General features: G+C 37.5%; 2 protein-coding genes across 5 annotated transcripts in view; both read left to right on the forward strand.

Annotated features, from left to right (window-relative positions):
* als2b (alsin Rho guanine nucleotide exchange factor ALS2 b) overlaps positions 1 to 2211 on the forward strand; it is a 37078-nt gene extending 34867 nt beyond the window's left edge. For all 4 annotated transcript variants that reach the window (XM_073851511.1, XM_073851512.1, XM_073851513.1 and 1 more), the window contains one exon: positions 596 to 2211. In XM_073851511.1, coding sequence (XP_073707612.1) covers positions 596 to 634 — 39 coding nt within the window. In that variant the 3' untranslated portion in view covers positions 635 to 2211. The remainder of the gene's footprint in view (positions 1 to 595) is intronic.
* A 1258-nt stretch (positions 2212 to 3469) lies between these two features.
* mpp4b (MAGUK p55 scaffold protein 4b) lies at positions 3470 to 27963 on the forward strand. Its single transcript, XM_073851646.1, has 22 exons — positions 3470 to 3686; positions 6735 to 6860; positions 8062 to 8183; positions 8259 to 8336; positions 9779 to 9862; positions 10997 to 11128; positions 13373 to 13454; positions 13575 to 13660; positions 14779 to 14850; positions 17868 to 18064; positions 18237 to 18295; positions 18395 to 18412; positions 18939 to 18980; positions 19076 to 19096; positions 19300 to 19314; positions 19459 to 19500; positions 25075 to 25254; positions 25372 to 25452; positions 25539 to 25632; positions 25724 to 25832; positions 27292 to 27426; positions 27535 to 27963. The coding sequence occupies exons 2-22, from the start codon at positions 6803 to 6805 to the stop codon at positions 27724 to 27726; spliced, it is 1899 nt and encodes a 632-aa protein (XP_073707747.1). The 5' UTR covers positions 3470 to 3686; positions 6735 to 6802; the 3' UTR covers positions 27727 to 27963.
* The last annotated feature ends 29 nt before the right edge of the window (positions 27964 to 27992 follow it).

A 27992-nucleotide genomic window follows, 5' to 3' on the forward strand; every position in this document is an offset into this window, starting at 1 on the left:
TACAGTCATATTAGCAAAACATCTGAGAAAGGTTGATTGTCTATTGTGAATAGTGTAGCGATACATGAAGCACAGCTCACACAGAAGACGTTTTCAAAGTAAGAAGCTTTTAGTAAATGTTTGTGACCAATTTTATGAAACCTGTGTGGGGAATTTTGTAATTTGTGAAAATTACAGATTGCATGGATCCCTATTAAAATACATGGATTTCATATACAAAAATTAGTTAAACCTTGGCAAATGTGACCACACGTTGGAATATAAAAGTTTCGTAACAGACAGCCAATCATAAAATGCCTCACTGCTGATCTTATTAAATATTAAATGCATTATTTATCAGTATTACACTTTTTCATGTACAATCTCATCAGTATCACATCAGTATTCATGTACTTTGTACAGTCGCAGCAACTATTATGTAATCTGTTTACCATTGAGAGAAATGCATTAATTGAAACAATGAAGATTTAACATTTTAACAGATGGACAAACATATTGTGTCAAACATTCAAAGTAATTAACCACATAAATATGCAAATAAGCACAGTGTGACATTACCGATTGCCGTTCTGAACTCTTCCTCCTCTTTCCTCAGGCATGCTACTATCAAATCCAGCATGAGAAGATCACGTAATAAACACATCTCCCCCAACCCATCTGGTAAGGCAGTGGAATGACTGACAAACAGACCAGCCAATCAAAGTGTTCAAGACACAGTGTGGGAGGAGCCAGTCATGCTCCGTGCCTGGATCACATGGCCGAGGAGGGGGATTCCATTGGAATCCGAGCTCTGTGCAATTCCGTTTGGTTTTGCATTTTGCTTTATTAACATTTATTCTTTACATTTTTGTGTCTTCCTCGAAAAGCCATCATCGAGGCTTTTTAACTGCTGCCATTCCATCATGTCAGAGATATTTATGTGCTCCAACTCAGTGTTCTTTTATCAAGAGCCCACGCTTTGTTGGCTCAGAATGAATGACATTTAAGAACAGTGTGTCACGATCACCTCTGATCGATTTGAAGTTTAAGAGTGTACTGTAAGCTGTTCAAAATTATGGTCATCTACCTCTGTCTTTGAAGTAAACTACGTTAATTTTCCTGATCGTATTACATCATTCAGTGCAAACAGCAAGCTGCCTTGGACCTAAATCATGAATCTGTTCACATAAATAAGCAAAATATGGACTTTAACTTTTATTGCTGACTTCTGATCCATTTGGAGCTTTCACAACCGACTGCACAAGGATGGTGGCCTGCTTCTTTATGTACAAATCTTTATACATTCAAATGTTCAGCCAAATTGAACTTAGTATTGAAACGGTTGACACTAAGCTGAGGTCAACACATATTTTAGTTTGTTCTTTCTCTATGCACTCGCACAGCAGTTTTATTTTTCTGGGAAGTGAAGTATTTTTGTGGTCAGTTTTCTGTAAATTTCAGAAAACGCTTGGGGTGGTGCCAACTTTGCTCTCTGAGTATCTGTTTGCAGTGTTTGAGTTTTTTAGTTAATGTCACTGGCACACTGGGACAAGATCTCGCTTGGCTTGGCATATGTAAGCACTGTAGCATTCAATGTTGAAAGCAGTTCTTTTTTGTGAAGTATTCTGAAAAGTGCCTCTGACAGTGTTATGGACTTGTGTCGTTACATCTCTAAACCCAGCAATAGCTTTGAGTTGAGTCTCATGTTTTAAAGCTCAACCGCCTAATACATTATTTTCTTTTATTGACATTGTTTTATTTATTTGATGGTTAGATCTGGCTACAGCACTGATAATCTGAGCGATGTAGATAATCTGCAGGGTATTTCACGTACAGAGCACCAGAAGGACGGTGAGTTAGAATAAATGTCCGAAAACCCATTTCCAAGGATCAGAGATCAGGATTTTGATGCTTGCGTTGCGTATGTTACTAAATGTAATCGTGAAGCTGTAATGACGAAAGACTGTTGATGTTTACAACCATTGACACTTGAGATGTTGCATGAATATCATGGTTCATGTTGTAATTTGCATTCAGGAAGGTACGGTTTGTACTTCCACATCAGTTTTCTTCTATGCGGAGCCAAGGTGTGCATATTAACCTGTGTTTGAATGTATGTGTGTGCAAGTATGTCTGAAGTTTCTGTGTCATTTTTGAAGAATACTGTTTGTTTCAACTGTTTACTGACTCATAATTCAGATGGATGGCAATAAAACAATGATCGGGAATTGAGATTGTCATCTTTAATATTTCACTAGGCCTTTATTACAGCAAACAAAACTCTGTTTTCCAAATCTTTAATGACTGAACAAGTCAAAAAGTTTGCATTTATAGACACATTTATATTGGTCTGTTTCCAGTTTGTTTTTAGCAACTGTTGAACCCTTTCATTGATATTTGTCTTGGCAAAAATAATTGCAACCATGCTGCTTCTATGTAATCTGTAAGTAGCTTCTAGTTACAAACTAGGACAGTGTGGCGTTCCAGAGGATGACATAGGCGTAGTGTTAGGTCCGATGAGAAGATGCTAGTCTTGTGAAAACCATCTGTTGGAACACCACTCTCTTATGAATGCGCGTACAACAGTTAGTGAAAGCTAGCGATTACGGTTTATAAAGTTTTAAATATAAATATTTTTCTTACTCAAATGCATCGATTCGCTTAAGGAGGCCTTTATTAACCCCCTGGAGCTGTGTGAAGTACTTTTTATGATGGATGGATGCACTTTATTGGACTTCAGAATCTCAACAGACATTCACTGCCATTATAAAAATTGGACGAGTCAGGGCATTTTTTTTTATATAACTGATTGTATTCATCTGAAAGAAGAAATATACACCTAGGATGGCTTTAGGGTGAGTAAATCATGCGGAAAAGTTCATTTTTGGGTGAACTATCCCTTTATTAAATTGGAGGAATAAATTATCGCTGTTCAAATCGCTTTTCAAATCAAGACTTTTAAAATAAAATACCAACTTTAATTTACTAAAACAAGCATTTATGAAATAAAAACTTTGGCACACTTTTAAAAAGTTATATTGTGAAAACAGTGTAGTGCGATGAAAATCAAAAAGTGTGAGTGTGTCATTCGCTCCACTGTTTTAATCAAGAGGATTACATCCCACGTACGTGTATGTGATGCAGAAAGTGTTCAGTGTGGGATCATCAGATGTTAAATGTGTGTGAGTGGGTCAGAGAGAGAGAGAGAGAGGTGAGAGTGTAACAGTGATTGCATGTCTTGTGTGTGAATATGTGTTATAATGAATCAATATCTAAAGCCCAAAGGAATTTTGTGACAGAATGATGAAAGTACAGGTATGTAAAAGTAGACACATTCACTCACAGACGCATCTCGACTCACTCTCCAATCCCTCCCTTCCTAATTTCCTCTCTCACGTTCCTACACTCTCTCTCTCTCTCTCTCTCTCTCTCTCTCTCTCTCTCTCTCTTTCTCTCTCTCCCCAGCTGACTCATTTGCTTGTGAGGGATTAAGCAGGATAGAGAAGGATTACACTTCTTTTTTTCCAAGAGGACTTTTCCGTGCTCTGCTATGGAATACTATTCACGTTATTCCTCTGTTTATACCAACATATCTGAGTGAGTTAAAACTGACCTTCATCATGCAAACCCTCTTCAGAAGCTCTTTAGTGTGTTAAAATCTAACCTGGGATCTAAACAGAGAAGACAAACTGAGAGGGAAGAGAGAGGTGAGTGATCAGGATTTGCTACTTAAGTCTCTGTGCCTGGATGTGGGTTTGTGGTTCTTGCTTCCCAGGCTTATCTACGAGGAAGCTCTGTGTGGGACTAATGTAGTAGGCTGTTTATTCACTGTAATTGTTAAACCCTTCCTTGTGTTTGTTCCTAATATGCTTCAGTTGGATTCAGCATTGTTATGTGTAAACTCTAGACATGTTCTGCAGTGAAAAATCTGATTTGGTTATGCAAATAGAGTCAAATGCAGAAACGCCGAGGTAAAGCTACTTTTAAAAGGACTGTAACTCTCAGAAAGAAGAACATTTCAAAATATAATATGAAGAGATTTATATCACATCCATTTTACGTCATGTTTTGTTCAAAAGATCTGCAAACTAATATCCAGTGTCACCTGCAATTATCATAAATCATGTTAAAAAATGTAATCACGCTCTTCAATCTGATTGTTATTGGTAATGTAGCATTTTTATTCAAAGCCACTTAGGGTGCAATTATTATCAGGGCAGGCCCCTTGGAGTAACCTGTACTTAAGTGTTTTGCTCAAGGTCAAAACTATGACAAGGGCATTCGTGAACCACCTCTGTTCTGGGATTTCTGGATTTAACCTAAGACCTCTGAGTTATTAGTCCTTATTCTTTAACTAATAAATTGTCTTTAAATTGAAAATGTGTCATATCATTGTTGCTTTTATCCAAAATAACATATTGGGCATTATAACAAGGACAGTGCCTATGATCCTTTTGAGTTTGGACCTACAAACTATTGGTAGTGCAGTCATCATGTCTCAGATATTTGTGACCATGGACCACAAAACCAGTCTTAAGGGTGCATTTTTAAATTAAGTTTTATGATCTGAAAGCTGATAAATAAGCTTTCCATTAATGTATGGTTTGTTAGAATAGGACTAATTGAAAATTTGGAATCTGAAGGTGCAAAAAATTTAAATATTGAGAAAATCACCTATAAGTTGTCCAAATTAAGTTCTTAGCAATGCAAGTTTTGATATTTACGGTAGATAATTTACAAAATATCTTCATGGAACATGATCTTTATTTAATATCTTAATGATTTTTGTCATGAAAGAAAAATCGATAATTTTGACCCATACAATGAGGTTTTGGCTATTGCTACAAATATAAACATACTACTTATGACTGGTTTTGTGGTCCAGGGTCACATTTGCTTAAAGGTCCCATATCGTCAAAATCAAAATTTCCTGGCTTTTTTCATGATAACTAAGGTCTAGGGGCTATCTAACTACCATATGAGTTTCAAAACAGTCAATCCACAGTAAACTGCACACAGCCTGCTTAAAGTAGCTGTTCATTTTCACGAGCCGCTGTGACTTCCGTAACGATGTGACGTCCGATCGACTCAAGTCACCGCCTTCAGTCACAAACCAACGTCCCACCCTCCTTTTGTCAAACCCCCAGACAACAACGCATCCATTCCATTGAGCAACAACAACAGGAAAACAAGTGGAGAAAACCCTGTTCAGTCGATAGATGTCAAGCTACGATCATTACACAGGCTTCAGAACAACGTTAATATAAGAGACCAGCGGCACGTCAACTTCAGCCTCTTTCACACAGCGATTCCGGTAAATACACGGATAATGTGTCCCACGATTTGTTCCGGAATTGTTTAATTTGGTTCATTCACAGTTGTTTTCCGGAATCTGCATGCTTTGCACACAAACCATAAAGACATGTGACATTTGGATGTGAGATGTAATGCGACGCGTACGTTTCACTAAACTGAAACTAACCTGAACAAACTGTGCTTCAGCGCTGATAGTGAGGAGCTGGCTCTGCCCGATGATCGCTGCTTCATTCCACTTTGCACTTAACGTTATTTTTCGTTGTGAAGAGTCGCTTGATAACGTGCATCATTACTACAACACTGCCTTTAGGTTCTGGCTTTGGTTCACACAGTTCCCGTAATTTTCCAGAATCAGCGCGCATTGTGAAAGGGGCTTTACTAAAGCAACAGTTATGTAGCCTACTGCATTCGGTGTTTGTAAAAGAAAAAACATTAATGATCATTCTAAAATTAAGGTATTTTTGATGTAATACGAGAGCTTTCTAATCTAGCATAGACAGCAACGCAATGACATCTTCAAGGCCCAGAAAGGCAGTAAGGACATTGATAAATTAGTCCATGTGACATCAGTGTTTCAACTGTATTGTTATGAAGCTACGGAAATACTTTTTGTGCTCAAAGAAAACAAGAATAATGATTTTATTCAACAATTTATTTTCAAGCATTCTCGTCAAGCAAGCACTTTCATCAAAAATATCTTTTTTTTTTTGTTCTTAAGGAGAACAAAGGTCTTACGGGTTTGCATCAACATGAGGAATTTTCATTTTTTAATGAACTATCCCTTTAATTTTTCTTTTGCTCTCAGAGGTGCTCTAAAGCAACAGTTATGTAGCCTACTGCATTCAGTGTTTGTAAAAGAAAAAACATTAATGATCATTCTAAAATATCCTGTTGAGTATCAGCTCTCTCTATTGCTCTGAGCTCGCTTACGCTTACAGCATACATGACCGTAGTTACCTGTGATTGGCCTGGTTGTGCGTCACTCAGAAAACAACAGGCCAATCAGAAGAGAGGCTCATGAATATTAATTAGATGGGCCAAAATCGACCTGTTTTTGACAGAGCTCCTAAAAAAGGAGCTGTAAAAATATATTGAGATGGATTTTGGCACTTATACCGCAAATATATATTCTTAAGGACATCAACAAATAAAATAAACCTCCAGAAATGTGTACGATATGGGACCTTTAAGTAAGACAAGCCTGGAAACATGAATTGTATTTACAACTACAAAAAGTTCAGTAATGCATTTCCTAAAGGCATCGTAAGGCTAAGTAGATCATAGAGAGCATCAGTGCCAATGGTTCAACGGTACTTAGGCTTATGGTGCTTTTGTGAAACGCAGCTCTAGTTAGAATGTCTTATTCACACCAATGAAAAGGACATAACAGCATAAACATTACATTTCTGTTAAATTGACAAAAAATCTTTTTCCTGCAGCTGTATATGAGGAAGATCAGTGCATCATTTTTTTGTTCCCTGAACCCCAAAACACTCCAGGATTGACAATGAGACCAGACTTGAAGACCGATACTGGGTCAGTTCCAATGGAGATGGGAGACAAAGGTATGATGCTGCAAGTAGCTATTCAATTTGGAAGCTGTTAGTTTAAAGGGGTGGTTTATCCAAAAATGAAAAATTCTGTCATTAATTAATCACTCTCATGTCGTTCCAAACCCGTAGGACCTTTGTTCATCCTCAGAACTCAAATTAAGGTATTTTTGATGTAATACGAGAGCTTTCTAATCTAGCATAGACAGCAACGCAATGACATCTTCAAGGCCCAGAAAGGCAGTAAGGACATTGATAAATTAGTCCATGTGACATCAGTGTTTCAACTGTATTGTTATGAAGCTACGGAAATACTTTTTGTGCTCAAAGAAAACAAGAATAATGATTTTATTCAACAATTTATTTTCAAGCATTCTCGTCAAGCAAGCACTTTCATCAAAAATATCTTTTTTTTTTGTTCTTAAGGAGAACAAAGGTCTTACGGGTTTGCATCAACATGAGGAATTTTCATTTTTTAATGAACTATCCCTTTAATTTTTCTTTTGCTCTGATAATTAACATGCTAATATTAGCACTGTTATAGCTGCTAAAGAAGTCTACAAGCATCAAATATCACTGACGTGTAACGGAGGCCAGCTAGTAGGTGCTGTGCAGGTAAACATCACTCCCCTGATCCTAAGAAATGTACTAGCAACTGACGCTAGAGGTTGCAGCCTTTAGGGTGCTCGCTGCAGAGCCATATGGGAGTAGCTGGAGCTCCAGCTCCCCCTTGCTGGAGGTAATGGGTGGAGATAGACACCTAACCACACCCTAACCCTACCCCTTACCCTATCCCTAAACAAAACTCCACCCATTTGTTTACACAGAGGTGGAGCTGGACATCCAGAGAGGGGGAGCTGGAGGCCATTTGGCTCTGCAGTGAGCAGTACTTGGCCTTTAGCCTCCTTGTTAGTGCGTCCGCCTCCCATTGTCCGAGACCCGCTCATTGCGGGTGCGAGCAGGACCCAGGTGGAGGGGTTACATTGGTGCCGTGACCTGGATGGGAGTGAGGTTTAGTGGGGTGAGTGTAACGGAGGCCAGCTAGTCGTGCAGGTAAACCTTACTCCCCTGATCTCAAGAGATGCACTAGCCACTGACGCTAAAGGTTGCAGCCTTTAGCCTCCTTGTTAGTGCGTCGCCTCCAATGCCGGGTGGAGGGGTTACACATATACCAACAAGATTTTAGTTCTGAAGGTGTTTGCGTTACATGTTCCAGGCCTGACACAGATCTTGGCACATGTGATTGCCGAAGTGAGGGGCTCTATCAATAAAGATATAAATGGAGCTGATCTATTGTACAGTCTTCTCAACGCCCCCTGGTTGCAGTCCCTACTAAAGGTAGAGTTCATCTTACATACACTTATTAACAGTGAGTTGAAGGTCAGAGTTCATCTTCTTCTTTTTTCTCTGCAGGTGTATGAATGTCTACAGAGGCACCTAAAGTGTCCAGCTAGGCCGTATCTTTCCTATTCATCTGGACTATCTCTACAGGTCAGCTTCACTCTCACTATCCTTAATTTTCAGCATAGTTTGTGCCACTCATACTTTGTAGTTTTGATTAATACTACCTTGATGGAGTACAACATATGACCTCTAAAGGATGATCTCTTAGTGCGCCTGAGGACTTGCAAACATGGAAGATTGTGCCAATAAGAGTCTTGGTCTTAAAGGATTACTCCACTTCCAGAATAAAAATGTCCTGATAATTTACTCACCCCCATGTCATCCAAGATATTCATGTCTTTTTTCTTCAGTCGCAAAGAAATGAGGTTTTTGAGGAAAACATTCCAGGATACTTCTCCATATAATGGACTTCAATGGTGCTCAATGGATTGACGGTTAAAAATGCAGTTTCAGTGCAGCTATAAAGGGCTCTCAACCATCCCAGCCGAGGAATAAGGGTCTTATCTACCATTTTATCTAATATTTATACACTTTTTTTAACCACAAATGCTCCTCTTGTCTAGCTCTGCGATGCGCATGCATAATCTGTGTATTCCGGTTCAATACAGTTAGGGTATGTCGAAAAACTTCCATCTCATTTTTACCTCCAACTTCAAAATCGTTCTACATTGCGCTTTTACCTTTTTTGTAAAGGGTGTTTGGTCTTCTTTGAACATTGTCCTTGTATTGTAAACACTGGGTCAGTACTCCTACAGCGACGTAAGACACTTTTGAAGTTGAAGGAGGAAATGAGAATTTTTAGACATACCCTAACTGTATTGAACTGGAGTGCACAGAGTACGTATATGCATCGCAGAGCTAGGCAGGATGAGCATTTGAAGTTAAAAAGTATATAAATTGTATTTTTTAAAAGAAAGAAACCAATTGTTTCACTAGATAAGACACTTCTTCCTTGGCTGGGTTTAGAACCCTTTGAAGCTGCGCTAAAACTACATTTTTAACCTTCAGTCCACTGAGCACCATTAAAGTCCACTATTTGGAGACAAATCCTGCAATGTTTTCCTCAAAAAAATTAGTTTCTTTGGACTCAAGAAAAAAAAAGACAACAACTTGGATGACATGGGGTGAGTAAATTATCAGAAAATTTTTATTTGGGAAGTGGAGAAATCCTTTAAGACCTCTTGGTACCACATGAACATGTGACATTTTTGCTCTGTGATTTGGGGTTTTGGCCTGAATGTGGGGCTAATAAGGTCTATATTTGGCCTTTGTCAGAGCCTTAGGGGGTTTGGTTTACAACAAGGTCTTAGAGCAGGGATGGGCAACTCTGGCCTTCAAAATCCACTATCTATCCAATCTAACCAAAGTCTTCAGGATTACTTGAAAATTGGAGGCAGGTGTGTTTGATTAGAGTTGGAGCTAAACTGCCTGCCCCTGTCTTAGAGGGTCTGTTAGAGCTCTTGGTCTTGACTCCAACTTTTGTACCAATACAATTTCAGTTTCTAATAAGTCATGTTTTGGTACTTTAGATTCTGTCTGACCTGCTGGCAGTCTCAAACCCCTCAAATGAAGCTCGAGAACTGTATGCCCTTCTCAGTCATCCCCACCTACAGGTGAGCATTCTTTCAATAAATACATTTTTGTTTGTTTTTTTGAGGGGCAAAGTCATTTTCTTGGCCATCACCCTCTTAAAAAAAGAACCTTTCTAAAGTCTCAGGCCAGACATTTTTGTAGTGTTTTATGGCAGACTTTATGTACAAATAGATGCTAATAAACATTGTTGTTGTGCCGTTTAAAGGATTAGTTCACTTCCAGAATAAAAATTTCCTCATAATTTCCTCACCCCCATGTCATCCAAGATCTTCATGTATTTCTTTCTTCAGTTGAAAAGAAATTAAGGGTTTTGAGGAAAACATTACCGATTTTTTCTCTATATAGTGGACTTCAATGGGGATCAACAGGTTGAAGGTCCAAATTGCAGCTTCAAAGAAGAATTAAGGGTGTTATCTAGCAAAAATTTTTAACTACAAATGCTTGTCTTGCACTAGCTCTGCGATGCACGTCTACGACTTCACGCATTATGTAATCACGATGGAAAAGTCACACCTGGTTAGTTCTTCATCTGCGTACTTTGGTTAAAAAAGGTAGGATAGGGTGAAAAACTCTCATCTCATTTTCTCCTCCAACTTCAAAATAGTCCTACATCATTGTTTTACCATTTTTGTAAAGGGTGTTTGACTTTCTTTGCACATTCCCTTTGTAAACACTTCTGTATACGTCATGTGTGACATTTCCATTGTGACTGTTGTACGTAATGTGTGAAGTCAAGCTAGTGCAAGACAAGCATTTGTGGGTAAAAAGTATATACATTTTTATATTTTTAGTAAATGGCTGTTTCACTAGATGAGACCCTTATTCCTTGGCTGGGATAGTGTTGAGCCCTTTGAAGCTGCATTGAAACTGCAATTTGGACCTTCAACCCATTGGTTCCCATTGAAGTCCACTATATGGAGAAAAATCCTGGAATGTTCTTTCTGTAAAAACCTTTCTTTTTGACTGAAGAAAGAAAGACATAAACATCTTGAATGACATGGGGTAAGTAAATAACCAGGAATTTTTATTCCGGGAAGTGAACTAATCCTTTAATTAGAATGTTTTAAAGATGGCTACTTCCTTCCAGTATTCCATTAGTTGTGTGGAATGTGTTGTCAACCATAGAAATAACCGAAACCACATGTATTTTTCAGGCTCTCCTCTCAGCCCATGACACAGTGAGTTTGAGGGACTATGAGCCAGATCTACCACCACTGCCTATAGACCTGCCTGAGGATGAGGAGGCCATGAGGATTGTTTGCTTGGTCAAAAACAATCAGCCTCTGGTGAGCATGACCAGAAAAAGGAGTGGCAGGCAAATCTATAGCTTGCTTTTACTGACCTGTGATTTATTTTGACTCTTTCAATGCACGTTATTGGAGCCTGTCCTTCAGATCAGCATAGAAACAAGATTGATAAAGAAAAGTTAAAAATCTTGCTGCTTATGAAGAGTTTCAGCCATATGAAGTTCTTTCCTCTTATATTTCTTATACAGTATATTAGATTGTTTGTAAAGGGATAGTTTACCCAATAATGAAAATTCTGTAATTAATTACTCACCCGTCAGACTTTCTTTTGTGTTTGGAATGCAAATTAAGATATTTTTGATGAAATCTGAGAGCTTTCTGACCCTGCATAGACAGCGACGCAACTGACTAGTCTTGGATATCATCATTCTAATTCATGTTCCAAAGATGAACAAAGGTATTACGGGTTTAGAACAACATGAAGGACAGTAATTAATGGCAGAATTTTTATTTTTGGTACACCATCCCTTTAATTAATTCATCTTTTTAAGCTCACTAATAGCTGACATTGTCAAGTGTTTTGGTAAAAGTGTTCCTGTTAACAATGAGCTGTGTGTTGTCATGGATAGACCGGAGCTCGTAGAGAGTTTCAAAGCCACTGGGACACTTTAAGGCAAGCAACCCACTGTGGACTCTTCTCAGCTGGGGGACGCCTGGCTGGAGGCTTAGATGCCATGTTGAATGCCTCCCAGGTGGGTGGTTCAACATCCACCAAAGCTCCAGCATCCCCAATCATTGTTGCTTCCACCGCTGCACACCATTGCAACACTTTAAGAAGTTGCAACCGGAACAGTACATTATGGAAACAGAGCCTCAGTTCCTCCACCCCTTGTGTCTGTAGCTCTGTTGTGATTGGTAAGGACCAAAACTATAGATTTGGAGGTTCTCATTATTACATTCATCAAGTTATATGCCTCTGCTGAAAGCATCTAATTAGTGTTCTTTATCTTCTTGTCTTCATTCCATTTCACCAATCATTTCTCATTCTGTTTCTGAAGACAATTTGATTGAAAATGTAGACATTGGGGATGACAATGATGGCAGATCTCTGCTCCATACATTCTCCCAACCGTCCCCATGGATTTCCTCATCATCTTGCTGCTTTCATGCTTCGACTTCTCTTCCAAAACCTTCTAGACTCTCCCCTCATGCCCAAACCGCTCCCCCAAGCCCAATGCACTGTCATCGGGTAAGGGAGACCATCACATGCTCACATACAAGGCCAGCAAAGGAGGAAGATCCAAATAAACTGCGGAATACATTGCAGCAGGCCGCCAGCAGCATGGAGCGCAGCTCTGAAACCGTCCACCTGCTTGGTGAGAGGATGGCCGCAGCTACCGAACGCATATCTGAGAGCGTGCAGGAGAATTCCCAGGCTCTGGCGATGCTAACGCATGTAGTGGAGAAGCTCCAGGAGCTAGTTTCCACAAACAACACTACTTCAAAATCCCCACATGGAACTGAAGCTGCAAGAAAAGTGGTTAACAGGATGGGTAGCAGATCGCTCAGTGTTCCCACCAGTCCAGCTATTGCCTCATCCTCTCGCTTCTCTCACTGTCCTTCCTGCTCTTCCTCATCATCATCTTCATCCTCATCTGCCATCACTTTGCTGGAGCAGTCAGTGCTAGCAAAGAGTAAGTCCTTTGATCCCAAAACAAAGTCATCTCAATCTTCTCAAAGGAGACACGTTGATGTACATCACCAGATGACCAATGGCTCCTTGACGTCCAGCCCTGCACAAAACCACAAAGAGAACACCAGCGCATTTAGATGTTTCTTTAGCCAGAAGAAAAAGAAAACCAAGAATAAGGAATGAGGCTACTTCCATGTTTCCATGGCTATGAACATCCTTTCATATTCTTGCTGTCCCAAGCATGCAGGTCTTTCGAATCTTTAATATGTGTGTTCATCCAATACGTCACCATTGGTCCTCGATGTTACCATTGTCACATGTGCTTGTCCAAACTTTTTGAGTGTTTTGTTTTAACATAATTGTTTTAACATCTCCATGATTGTCTGTTCTCATCAAATTATTTGCCTTGATTATTTTTTTAAAGGTTTTCTTTCTTTTCATGTAACATTGCAGTTCAGTTTGTCATTGAACATTGTTTCTGGCATCCCACTTCCATCAGATGAATAACGAACACATGTTTTGTACTTGATTCATGTCAAATGAAGCCTTGTAGATATTTGGATTGACATCTGTTTTCTTCTAACATATAGGGAGCAACAATCAGGAGAGATGACGTGACAGGGGAAATATACATTGCTCGGGTTATACATGGAGGACTGGCTGACCGCAGTGGTGAGGATTGCCTTTCAGTTTGTGCCTTTGATATGCCATGCTCGCATATTTTATACTCTCAATGTAACTATTACATCTCTCATGGAGTCCTGTTTCTTGTCTATGTACTTATTGTTGAAGGTCTCTTGCATGCTGGAGACAGGCTGGTGGAGGTAAACGGTCATCCCGTGTTTGGACTGGAACCAGAACAGATTATACAAATTCTGGTTAGTACACATATACTTTGCTGTTATATGTTGGTCCACAGCATGATATTCTGTTACACTTGTGTGCCTCATTCCCATCCGGGTCACGGCACCAATGTCAAGTCAAGTCTTGACACTGAAGTTGAAATTAGTTCAATTCAGCAATGTTGTTATTCAGTTTGAGTTCATTTAGTAGATTCAGTTCAGTTCAATACCAATGTTGCAATATGGGATTCAGCTCTAAAGTAGCTCTACAGAAAACACAACTGCCATCATTCATTTAAAAGAAAAGGGTCACAGACCGAGGATCTACTGTACCAAACAACAACTATTCCCATTTCATTTAAAGAAATAGTTCACTTCCAGAATAAAAATGTCCTGAAAATTTACTCAACCCCATGTCATCCAAGATGTTCATGTCTTTCTTTCTTTAGTTGAAAAAAAAATTAAGGTTTTTGAAGAAAATATTCCATATTTCTCAAAATAGTGGTTTTTAACCAAAAATGCTTGTCTTGCACTAGTTCTGCAATGTGCATCCATGACTTCATGTATTATGCAATCATGTTGGAAAGGTCAGGCATGGTTAGTTCTTCATCTGTTTACTTTAAAAAGGTAGGGTAGGGTGAAAAAACATCCAGCATGGTTGTTTAAAGGGCGATTGACTTTCTTTGCACATTCGCTTTGTAAACACTAGGTCGGTACTTCTGTCTGTGTCATGCGTGACCTTTCCAAACATGACTACGTAATGTGTGAGGTTGTGCTTGTGCAAGATGAGCATTTGTGGTCAAAAATTATGTATGTTTTTTTTTTTTCTTTTTTTTTTTTTTTTAGAAAATAACCTATTGTTTTGCTACATAAGACTTTATTCCTCAGATGGGATGGTTTAGAGCCCTTTGAAGCTGCATTGAAACTGCAATTTGGACTTTCAACCCATTTGCCACCACTGAAGTCCATTATATGCAGAAAAATCCTGGAATGTTTTCCTCAAAAACCTTAATTTCTTTGCGACTGAAGACAGACATGGACATCTTGGATGAAGGAAAATTATCAGGAAAAGTGAACTAAACCTTTAATGGGAAATTTGTGATCAACAAGAAAATTGATAAAGCAACATTTTGTGTCTTTGATTTCTACCACAGGCCCACTCCCATGGAACCATAATGTTTAAGGTGGTTCCCATCACTGACAGGCCAATCAACCACCAAACCATGGTGAGTTATCAAACGTCAACACTAGATCTATACAAATCTATATTCTATAGTCTACATCTATCACTATATCACAACTAGTCTACAGCAGGAATAGCATGGAATATCCAAATGAGCTACATGTTCTGTATTAAAATATAAAAAGGCATACTGAATAAAAAGGCTTCAGTCGTCCACATGAGGAATGTTCTGTAACTAAAAGTAGCTTAAAGGTACAATATGTAATTTTTTTTAATTAAAATATCCAAAAACCACTAGAACAGTGATATATATTTTGCTGACTTGTGTACTCAAATTATCTTAAATGTTTTGAAGAATGTTTAAATCCAGAGAAAGAACCAATTTTAAGTAGTGTAACAGACCGTGTCATTGCGTCGCCTTGCATACACCCTTGATTTTTTGACTTACATATTATGCCTTTAACATCTTCATTACTTATTTGATCAAACTAACAAAAATTTAAAACATTTTATATAAACTTAAAAACACAGAATAGCTGTTTTATTTCCAAAAGATTACACTCAGGGAATTCTTATGCATGTAATGAGGTCATGTGACATCATACTACGGTTTGACATGTTTATTAAAAGGGTCATCGGATGCCCGTTTTCCACAAGTTAATGTGATTCTTTAGGGTCTTAATGAAAAGTCTATAACATACTTTGGTCAAAATTTCTCAATGGTAGTATAAAACAACACCCTTTTTACCTTGTCAAAAACAGCTCTGTTCACAGTGACTTTTTGGTCCATGTCCCTTTAAATGCTAATGAGCCCTGGTTACCCCACCCCTCTCTTATCGAGCAGTTTTTTGAAAGACTGTAAACATTTAGCTGCTGAACTCGCTAACTAGCACATTATTAGGAAAGGTGATTTGCAAAGATTCATGAAAAAAACTTCTTTAGGTGATCTTGGATCACAAATGATTTACGCAAATCTAGACACATGTAGGTAGAACGGGGGAGCATTCCCCTCAAAAACAAAAGTAATCCTCTGCGCCTTCAGCAGCTCAGATGGTGGAAGTAAATGACGACTGCTACAGGTATGTGCCAAAAAATTGGAATATCGAGGGAAAGTCCATTTATTTCAAAAATTAGTTTCAAATAGTGAAACTTGTATGTTATATTAGTTCACTATACACAAAGTGAAATATTTCAAGCCTTTATTTGTTTCAATTTTGATTATTATGGATCAAAGACAAAACAAAAAAATCAGTATTTCATGTGACCAATAAAAAAGGATCTTAAACACATGTTGGCCTTCTGAAAAGTGTGTTAATGTACTGTATTATGTCCTCAGTACTTTGTTGGGCCTCCTTTTGCACTAATTACAGCATCAAGGCGGCATGGAGACGATCAGCCTTTGACACAGTTGAGGTGTTATGGTAGCCCAAGTTGCTTTGATATTGGCCTTCAGCTCATCTGCATTTCGGGGTCTCTGTTCTCTCATCTTCCTTTTGACAATACCCCATAGATTTTCAATGGGGTTTAAGTCAGGCGAATTTTGCCAGCCAATCAAGTACAGTTATTCCATGGCTATTAAACCAGGTACTGGTAGTTTTGGCTTTGTGGCCAGGTGCCAAATCCTGCTGGAAAATAAAATCATCATCTCCGAAAAGCTTGTCGGCAACAGGAAGCATGAACTGCTCTAAAATTTCCTGGTAGACAACTGCGTTGACAGTGGACTTGATAAAAGACAATGGACCCACACCAGCAGATGACATGGCTCCCCAAACCATCACTGACTGTGAAAACTTCACTCTGGACTTTAAGCAGCTTGATTTTTGTGCCTCTCCGGTCTTCCTCCAGACTCTGGGACCTTGATTTCCAAATGAAATGCAAAATTTGCTTTAATCTGAAAACAGGACTTGGGACCACCAGGCAACAGTACTTTTTCTCCTTAGCCCAGCACAGACGCTTCTGATGTTGTTTTCGGTTCAGGAGTGGCTTGACGCATGGAATTCTCCAGCTGTAGCCCATATCATGCAGACTTCTGTATGTGGTGGTTCTTGATGCACTGACACCAGCCTCAGTCCACTCCTTATGAAGCTCCTCCAGATTTCTGAACTGCCCTTGCTTGACAGTCCTCTCAAGGCTACAGTCATCCCTGTCACCTTTTCCGGCCACATTTTTCCCTTCCTCTTAACACTCTGTTAATATACTTCGATACTGCGCTCTGTGAGCATCCAGCTTCTTTTGCAATTGCCTTTTGAGACTTTTCCTCCTTATGGAGGGTGTCAATGATGGTCTTCTGCACAACCGTCAAGTCAGCAGTCTTTCCCATGATTCTGAAGCGTACTAAGCCAGACTGAGACAATTTAAAGGCTGAGGAAACCTTTGCAGGTGTTTTGCGTTAATTAGCTGACTAGATTGGGACACAGGGAGCCTACAATGTTGAACGTTGTCATGATATTCTAATTTAGTGAAATACTAGACTTGGGTTTTTTATCTTTAATCCCTAATCATTAAAATTGAAACAAATAAAGGCTTGACATATGTTATATTAGTTCAATGTAGTGAAACAAATTATTGAAATAAATGGACTTTCCCTCGATATTCAAATTTTTTGGCACATACCTGGATGTTCTTTATTACATCCAAAAACAGAACAACTTAATCGAGACATTCTTGTCTACTCCTGCTCTGGCACCGAAAAAATGGCAGACAGTTTACAGCTTACTCAGGGCGGGTCTGTGCTAAAACGGCTGTGTCAGTCAACAATTGTGGGAGGGGCCTATGCAGAATTGCTTCACACTGCCAAGACTCTCAGAACAGCTTTCTTCTAAGAAAGTGATAATGATTTATGGGGATTTAAAAAAAAACACTAAGTGGATTTTTATCATTATAGGGTGGATGTGTACACACTGCCAACATACATTTCAATTCAACCAACATGTAAAAGTGAATTTTGTATTCGATGACCCTTTTAATGTTGCTGACTGTTTCATTTCTTATTGCATAGATGTGTGTCTATCAACTGTGAATGTGCATGATGTTTCTAATGGCTTTGCTCTCTTCAAAAAGCTGTATGTGCGTGCCATGGTGGACTACAATCCCCACGTGGACCCTTCCATTCCCTGCGCAGATGCCGGCATGGCGTTCAGAAAGGGGGATATCCTAGAGATTGTGGATCAGTCAGACTCTCTCTGGTGGCAGGCTGTAAAACTACCCAGTACCTCTGCCTGCGCTGGCCTCATTCCTTCCACCAGCTTGCTGAAAAGGTCAGTTCTAAGTAGTCCAGGGTTAAAGGTCGGTGACACAATTACACATCTGCAGAGGCTGTGTGGTGATGTGATGAGATTTGACAGCTGACTTGAATGTGATGTGAGATTATGCTGATAATCACTGCTGGCCCCAATTTTAAAACCCAAATGTGATTGTGTGTGTTTGTAGGAAGCAGAAAGAGTTCTGGTGGTCTCAGCCTTATCATCCTCACACTTGTGTCAAAACCTGTGAGTGAACAGTATATACTGTTATTAATTGATATACCCATTTACTCAGTATGTGTTTAACTCAGCTGTTATTGGTTATCTTTCCACGCCAACCTGCAGTGAGCACAGTGGATGAAGGTGAGAATTTATTCTAGAAATATCCATGATTGTAGGTTACAGTATTCAAACTGCCCACCCAAACAGACAAGGAGTTTAGCAGAAGAATAGGTTCAGAAAATATGCTGAAAATGATTACAAACATTTTTATCATAATTGGTATGATATCGGTAAGATTTGTTTTTGGAAGAAGTAATGTTTTGTCTGTTATGCTCACCAAGACTGCATTTATTTAGAGTAAAAACAGTAATATTGTGAAATATTGTTGAAGTTGAAAATAAATGCTATATTATTAACTTACTATATTTTATTTGTGATTTATTCCCGGGATGACAAAGCTGAAATTTTAGCATCATTACTCCAGTCTTACGTGTCACATGATTCTTCAGAAGTCATCTAATATGCTGATATGCTGCTCAATAAACATTTATTATTAGTGTTGAAAAAAATAGAGCTGCTTAATATTTTTGTGCAAGTATTGCTTGTGTGTAGTGTGAAACAGACCTTAGACTTGTTAGAAATCTTTTTTCTTCTTTTTTTTCAACAGAAGATGACATGATTGCAATAGATGACAAATTTGTAGAAGCAGGTACATTTTCTTGTCTGATTTGAATGAGTATTAAAACCATATCTATATAATGCTTGTTTTACTTATACATGTGTGTTTTGTTTCTTCATGCACAGATGAGGAGGCGTTTGAATCTGGTAGGTAAGTCCTGAACATATCAGGAGAAAAATGTTTAACAGATCTTTAACAGAACTGACCGCTTAACCTTGAAACTATAGATTTATGAAGAAATTATGATATAATGGTATTAAGGATGAATGCCACGGAATTTTGAGTGAAGCGTTAAATATTTTGAAATGGATTGCCTCTAACTTTTGTTTCCTTCATGATGATTCATCAGAAGAGCTAAAGGATGGTGAGTGTATAACTTAATAATATAGAAATCATAAAGTTTAATATTAATTGCTGTTGCTGCTTTGAATTTTATTTGATTGAGTCACTGCTAATTATTCTGTGCTTGTTAATTGATGCATTAACTGTGTCTTGTGTTGTGTTTCAGAGGAGAGTGAATTCAGCACTAATGTTGAAGGGATTTACCTGAGTGAGTGTCTCTTTGATATTACACAATTTACTGGTATATATTTACTACAGCAGATTTATGCAACCCTATTTCTGCCACACAATAAAAATAAATGGAAAATGATTATGACTTTTTATCTCACAATTCAGACTTTTTTTTTTTAAAGTAAAATATAAATTCAGAATTCACTTTTCTTGCAATTCTAAGTTTATGTCTCACAATTCTGCATTAGTTTCTCACAATTCAGACTTTTTTCCTTTCTTGCAATTCCATCTTTTCCTTTATAATTGCATGTTTATATTTCACTAATGGACTTTTCCATTCAGAATTGCCAGTTTATATCTCAAAATATCCAAGTTAGAATTATAAGATAAAAGTTGCAGTTATTATGAATATAAAAAAGGGACTTTTTATCTCACAATTTTGACTTGTTTTCTCAGAATTGCGTGACACAAACTCGCAATTCTGACTTTTTTCCAGAATTGTGAGATATAAACTTAAAATTGTGAGTTATAAAGTCAGAATTGTGAGATATAAAGTTTCATTTCTCAGAACTTCAAGTTTTTATCTCGCAATTCTGACTTTTTTCTCACACTTGTACATTTATATCTCGCAATTCTGTCTTTTTTTCTCTCAATTTTTGACTTTTTTTCTCAGAATTGTGAGATAGAAACTTGCTAAAAAGTTATTATAATTGCAAGGCATAAACTCACACGTGCGAGAAATAAAGTCAGAATTGCAAGATAAAAACTCACAATTCTGACTTTTTTCCTTTTTTCTCTGAATTGCTTGTTATAAACTCAATGATGACGTTTTTTCTCGAAATTGCGAGTTTATATCACACAATTCTGACTTTATAACTCGCAATTTTAAGTTTATATCAATAAATTCTGAGAAAAAAGTCAGATTTACAAGGAAAAAGTCAGAATTGCGAGATATAAACTTGCAATTCAGAGAAAAGGTCAGAATTGTAAGTTTTTACCTTGCAATTCTGACTTTATTTCTCGCAATTGTGACTTTATAACTCACAATTGCAAGTTTATATCAAGCAATTCTGAGAAAAAAGGTCAGATTTACAAGGGAAAAGTCAAAATGGCAAGATATAAACGTGCAATTCAGAGAAAAGGTCAGAATTGTGAGTTTTTACCTTGCAATTGTGACTTTATTTCTCGCAATTGTGACTTTATAACTCGCAATTGCAAGTTTATATCAAGCATTTCTGAGAAAAATGTCAGATTTACAAGAAAAAAGTCAGAATTGCAAGTTTTATCTTTATCTTGGGATGCAAATTGTTTTCGAGAAAAAAACAGACAAGGCATTATTTGGGTACTGGGTGTATTTTATTGTGTTTCACGTTTCATGTAGATATTCTATATTCAACAGATATTCTAAACTGGTGGGCCTCCAGGATGCCGCGAAATAGCTTAAATTTCATTTAAATATTATCCTAAAATTGTTTAATTTCTTTATTAATGTTTTAAATGAAAATGATCAAAGCACGGTCTCTCTCCTGTTCTGTGATTGATTGCTTTGGACTGACACAGCAAGTTTCATCGCACTGTTAAATACAGACTGAACGGCAGCTCAAAACTTTCAACCGCTGCACAAAACTTCATTTTAGAGACCTGCAAGGGACATATTTTTTAGTCCTGCTCCCGCAAGTTTCTGTCCTGCAGAAAAATCGTCCCGCTCCCGCAGAAATATATGTTATTTTGTCCTGCTCCCGCCCGCGACATTCATGTTTTATCCCACTTCCACCCGTAAAAGTAACCTATACCCCCCGGGAGTGCAGGTCATTACTTCATCTCTTGGCTGCATGAAAGAAACCGTCGCGCTAATGTAGAGGTAAAGACGATCAGAGTTATAGTAACGAACTTGCGCGTACCTAATGTATGACATTCTTGTATAGGGTAGAGTGAGGGAAAACGCCCCTCTGGGGTAAAACGCCCCCCTACCTGTTTTTCCCAAAATAACCACTAGAGAAAATCAAGATACCCTTTCATTGTTGCTATGCACTACGTTGACAACGGGGATAAACAAATCTCCTTGAAAAAGCTGACACCAGCGACGTGTTTGAAGAGAAGAGGATTTCATGGAAAATGCTATAATTTTCAGATATTAGTAAACAAGTGTTTAAGAGAATATTGTTCTGTAGGATACCACAGTGATGTATGATAGATGAATAGTGAAGTCTGTAGTTTGAGAGGATATGTTATTTATAAGGAATATAATTGTATTTTAAAAAAAAAAAAGAAAAAAAAAAAGACTTGTAGGGTAAAACGCCCCCTACGCTGAGGGGTAAAACGCCCCCCAGAGGGCATAGTTTCTCTCTATTATAATTACTATAATAACATATTTCTGTCTATCAAATCCTTTGTTTTACACTTAAAGGAGAATTCCGGTGTGATATTGACCTAAAGTGTATTGAATCATGATACCGAGTGTGAACGTACCTTGCATATCTCATCTCGTCTTGTCCACTGCTGTCCGAAATCTGGGGTCAGTTAGCCGATGCTCACAACAGCTTGTCAATGAGAGTCAATAGGGCATCGGAATAGCCATGTAAATAAATCACTGTTTTACGCCATTTACGAGGCACAAAGTAGCTCCACACTTCATTGGTAGACTTCCAAGGGCCCTGACATTTAAAACGAGACATTGAGAACTCAGAAAAAGCACCGGTAGTTTATTTACAAGAAGCTTTATACAGACAGTAACTGCAAGACAAAATCCGGTCGCCGCCATTTTGAATTTAGGCACGATAAGTCGAGTGTCGAGCACGAAGGAAACTACAACCTGATAAGTTGATAACCTGATAAGTCCCCCCCCCCCCCCCCCCCGTCTATGCATCCCTGCCGCTGCTTAATTAACGTCCCGCAAAGCCGCTCCTATACGTCCCTATCTAAATCAAATTATTCGCGATACGCGCTTTAAAGTCGTCTGAATCAAATGATTCGCCATTCGCGCTTTGAAGTTGAACGTTCTGAATCAAATGATTCACGATCCAATTAGAGCGCTTCGAAACAGTGTGACGCAGTGGTTTACTGATTCGGAGTTTCCAAAAAGCTGGGTTGATACCTTGCTCACCTTCTCTATAAAATTTATTCGTTGTTTGAAAATAAATCATTACTATTATAGACCTAACTTACAATGTTTTTATTAAATTGTGATCACATAATACAGCTTCCGTCGTATTAAAAACATTTCATGACCTGACACTCATCTGGTTCTTGCCTAAAAAGACAGGTATATAATGCGCGTTATTAACAGATTACACTAGTTTGGTCAACCTCTGCCTATGGAGAGAGAAAAAAAAAGTTTTCTAAATCATCCCCCCATCTGGTTATTTCACAAATCGCACCCTGTGTATATATATACAGTTGCAATCAAAGTTATTCAACCCCCCAGAGACTGCAGTACTTTACAAATAAAAGCTTGTCTGAAGTTTCAGGACTTTATAAAAACTGCATCTACAACAGTGTACTGGCATATTAAAAGCGACAATGTCAATATATAATGTAATGTGTTTGAGTTCTAGGATTTTTTTAAATAACACAGCTGTCATAATAATTCAACCCCTATTCAACATTGCCGTTTTAAGTCATTTATTTTTATGGTAGGGAACAAAATTGTCCTAAAACACAATTAAGCCTTTAGAAACTATTAAAAAAACTGAATCAGCTTGAGATGTTACACATCTATACATGTATCCCATGCATGTGCTGAAGTTGAGTAGCAAATATGGTAAAGTCAACAGAGATTTCACAAAAGCCATAGAGAAGAAATTGTTTTATTGTATTAGAAAGTCTAAGGCTACGTGAAGATTTCTAAGACATTAAAAGCCTTATTCCTTAGTTTAAAGTTTGTTGTACCTGAAAACCTTTGAGGGTGTTGAACCAAAAATGCATTTCATAAAATGTTTGATCAGACCAACTGAGAAAAACCTGCAATGTACAACCAAAGACTTGTAAGATGACCCAACGAAAGGAGGAAAAACATTTCAATGGAGTGTATAAGAAGAACACTAGACAATTATGGCCTTCATGTTGGGGCATCTTGGCGAATACCATTCTTGATCAATAAGAACAAAAAGGTCAGCTTGAATATGCTAAAATTTATTTGGATAGACCTGTGGAGTGCTGGAAGAATGTTTTATGGAGTGATGTGACCAAACTAGAACTTTCTGGACGTATAGATCAGCGGTATGTCTGGTGCAAAAAAGGGAAAACTAATGAGCAGAAGAACACTATCTCCATGGTCAAACATGGAGGTGAGCTGATCCAGTTATGGGGTTGTTTTACTGTAGCATCAAGTGGAAAACATGAAGGAAACTATGGATTAATTGAAGTATCAGGCCAATTTGCCAAGAATTGTGATGCCTTTGGTGCAAAGACCGAAGATGATGATCAATGGACTTTCCTGCAGGACAATCATCCCAAAGTAAACATCCAAATCTACTTATGCTTGGTTCAGGGATCAGTCACAGAATGTTTTTAAGTGGCCTGTTCAGTCTCCAGATTTAATTCTCATTGAAAATATTTGGTCAAATATGAAGAAACCAGTGGCAAAGTGAAAACCAAAGATTATCCGTGATCTAAAAGCTTTTTCAGCCGAGGAATGGTCCAAGATTGCAGTAGAGAGGTGATCAACGCTTCTAAACTCTTTCAAACAGCGTTTATTGGTGGTTTTAAATAATAAAAGATTCTGCAATTTTAATTTTGGGGTTTGAATAATTTTGAACATGAATGTTTAGAGCCAATTCGATTTTTTTTTCATTATTTATCAATTTATATTCTCAGAATTACACAAATGTGTATTAAAATACTTTATCTAATAGTGTACTAATGCGTTTGTAGATTTGTTTTTAGAAAAACAAATTATCTGGAACAAAATGTCTTGCATGTCAAGGGGGTTGAATAATTTCGATTGCAACTATATATATATATATATATGTGTGTGTATATATATATATATTTATAAAACGGTTAGTTCCATTCCTCAATTCTGATTGGTCAGCAGCTGTGTCGTATTCATGATACGGCACTGCTATGACCGCTTCACTCAACGGTTTTGTGTATCATTGAACCTCCTTAGCAACCACCCTTAGCAACGTAAACAAAGCTTTAGCAGTTAGGGACTACTTTTCACAGCGGAAGGCAGTTAATGATTTTACTTTATGAAAACGTACAACCTAATATATATATATATATATATGTCGTGCCTAACAACGCCCTTCAGCCGTGATTTATTCACGATACAGCACGGCCTCTCGTACCTTATTGCTTAAATATATACCGGGGGGGCCTTGCAAAATTGACCGAAGCAGGAGGGGGGGCCCGGCCCCTGATTTAAATGAATAAAGGCCACAGTTTTTCATACTGACCGGCCAGGTAGAAGACAATTACAATTTTTTTTTTTTTCCGGTTTTAGTTTGGTTGTAAAATCATGATTAGATATTACATACATTGATTATACTTTATATAAAAAAATAAAAAATACAACACATCCTTCTTATTACATTTCTGTTTCTGTAGCATCATGTGATTTGTAAAACTGTGCTTTTATTCGGTATACATCATATTGTGTATATGCCAGCTGGTTTTCGACGAAGTCTGCGTCTCTGTCGCCGACGGAGAGGTCAGGCTTTTGGAACGTCCCAGTTTTGCACCCTACGCTGTCCCACGAGCTGTTACGGTTCACTGGCCAACCCATATGAGGAGGTGGTACGGTACCAGCACCATCCAGAGCACCCACACCGTCTCATAGCACTGCTGGGTGAGTGTGTCTTATGTGGCTCAAATCAGCCAGCAAAATACAACTTACTGCTGCTGCGTGCCTGCGTCTCTGCTTGCACAGTATCATGTATGTTCTGAAACAGTATTCTGCCATCAGGTCCGTCCGGTATCGGGGTAAATGAGTTACGCAGGAGGCTAATTGAGATCAATCCAAAGGTCTACCAAGGAGCCGTTCCCCGTGAGTTTCATACTACAAACATGACTTTGTGTGACTGTAAAACTGTACATATGTGTACACATGCTGATTTTGAAATTTCCACTTAGATACCACACGGCCACCCAAATGCCATGAGGAATCTGGCCGAGAATATCACTTTATCAGCCGAGAGCAGTTCGACACCATGGTCTGCAATCACAGGTGCTCTTAATATGCACAGATAATGTATACTCTTACAATTGATTTGTAACCTTAAATAAGTCAGTGACCCTTTTCTCTTGTTCTTCCTCAGGTTTATTGAGTTTGGGGAGTTGAGAGGTCATCTCTATGGCACTAGCGTGGATGCGGTTAAAGATATTCTGGCAAGTGGGAAGATCTGTGTGATTGACATCGAGCCATATGTGAGTTTAATTCTTGGGAATATATTCATCTGTTGTTATTAGTGGTGTTTGCTAAGGTTTATTGCTAATATTTCGGGTTAGAAACAAACCCTAAACTCTACATAATAAACTTAGGCAAGTAACTTGTGTTCAGATCTGTTAAAGAGAGCAGTGCTATTTTAGTATTACTGGGTTAATTAAACAATAAACAATATTTTTATTACAGTATGTTTGTTCATGTTAGTTAATAAAAATACAGTTGTATATTGTTAGTTCATGTTAGTTCGCAGTCCATTAACTAATGTTAACAAACACAACTTGTGATTTGAATAATGTGTTAGTAAATGCTGAAATTAACAATAACTACGATTAATAAATGCTGTAGACGTATTGTTCATTTTTAGTTCATGTTAACTAATGTTATTAAGTAATGATAACTAATGAACCTCATTGTGTTATCCATATTATTATGGGTCTACTGTGAGGGTTATATTTGTTAACTAAGCACTAAACTATATATTTAAAAAAGTGTTACTTGAAATAAAACTAAAATAAAAAAATATTATATGAAAAATGTAAACTAAACAAGTGAGAAGATCTGACATTGTAACTTACTGAAATAAGTTGAAACACTAAAATTACTAGAATAATAATAAAATAAATAATTAAAAACTAAAACGGGAAGAAAAAAAATGTATATATTTTTTATAAATATTTATATAAATATTAAACCTAAATAGTAATAGTATAGTAAAATATACTAGTATTATAGTTAATTATTAATAATAGTTTATTAATATAATTCATATTTTGATTTAGTTTGTTTTTATATTTTCATCATTCAGCAATTTTTGTGTGCTTTTGCCATTTTCATCATTTTTCTAATAATTACATTACATTAAATACATTAACATTAAATACATAAAAAGAAAACATCAAATATGGTTTAATTCATTTTTATTTTAGTTTTAGATTTTATTTCCAGTTAGTAATTTTGCTCATTTCAGTTAGTTGCCCAGTTCATGTCTAATTAAATTTTTTTCATCTAATATATATACTTTATTTCATTTCAGATTTATTACAATTAACAAACACTTTACAATCATTTTAGTAAATGATAACAACACTGGAAGAGAACTGTGCTATTATTATGCTTTTATAAAGCATTTATAAACAATAAATGCTGTCTCTTCTAGATTACTTGTTCTGCTGCTTTAAATTCTCAAGCTTGTTACAGCAGGATTGATTCTAATTGGCTGTTAATGTTTTTTATCATTCATTAGCTGGAAGAAAATTGTTTTGAAATTGATTCCAACAATATTGTTTCTTTGTGCCTTTATCGTGATAGCTGTAGTGTGGACTCTGTTATTCTTTTATATTGAGAAAGATTTTTAGAACGATATCTTTATCGTTATCTTTACAGTCATTGTTCTTGGTGTGAATGGGCCTTAACTTTGCTTTCTATGTTCTTGATCTCCAGGCATTAGAGTCAGTGAGGACTGCGGAGCTGAGGGCGTATGTCATCTTTATTAAGCCTCCAACTGTTGAGCAGATGAAACGTACACGAATGAACTCGCATATCATCACAAATTACTACACCAGCCGACCTTTCAAGGTGAGCTAGCATTTTTCCCTATGTCCACTCGGTTTATTTTTCACTTTTCAGTTTTTTTAAACATGCCATAATTCCATTAATCTCTATATGTTCTTTCTTTTGAGTCAGGATGAAGATTTTCAGGAAATAGAGGATGCGGGACGCAATATGGAACAGCATTACTGTCAGTTCTTCGATCATGTGATCGTAAACGATGGCCTGCAGGCTGCATGTGTGCAGCTGCTGACTGCTGTGAGGAGAGCTCAGGATGAACCGCAGTGGGTACCGACCAGATGGATCAGACCAACTGACCAGTCTTAGTATAAAGAAATGAAAGAGACAAGATGAGAAGAGCTCAGGGAATACTATATGAAAGCGGATGAGCATCATAAACTTTTTTTTTCACATTTTTTGGTGCAAGTAATGTGTTTTGTCTGTAAAAATGTCACATGTTAAGAGTCTGAATACAAATTATGTTCACATTTTTTCAGGTGTCAATCTTTTGTTTGAACATTTTGTTCGCTCTTGGGAAAAAAATAAACAAAACCTAAACATTTATTAAGCTCTCCAAATAAGATTTGGTATTT

Source organism: Garra rufa, chromosome 12, assembly GCF_049309525.1.
Source record: "Garra rufa chromosome 12, GarRuf1.0, whole genome shotgun sequence".
In the NCBI taxonomy this organism is placed as follows: domain Eukaryota; kingdom Metazoa; phylum Chordata; class Actinopteri; order Cypriniformes; family Cyprinidae; genus Garra; species Garra rufa.

Coding starts and splice junctions, on each gene's coding strand:
- mpp4b (XM_073851646.1), top strand. CDS start 6,803: ATGAGACCAGACTTGAAGACCGATACTGGGTCAGTTCCAATGGAGATG. Junction 6,861..8,061: donor AATGGAGATGGGAGACAAAG/GTATGATGCTGC, acceptor TACATGTTCCAG/GCCTGACACAGATCTTGGCA. Junction 8,337..9,778: donor CATCTGGACTATCTCTACAG/GTCAGCTTCACT, acceptor TTGGTACTTTAG/ATTCTGTCTGACCTGCTGGC.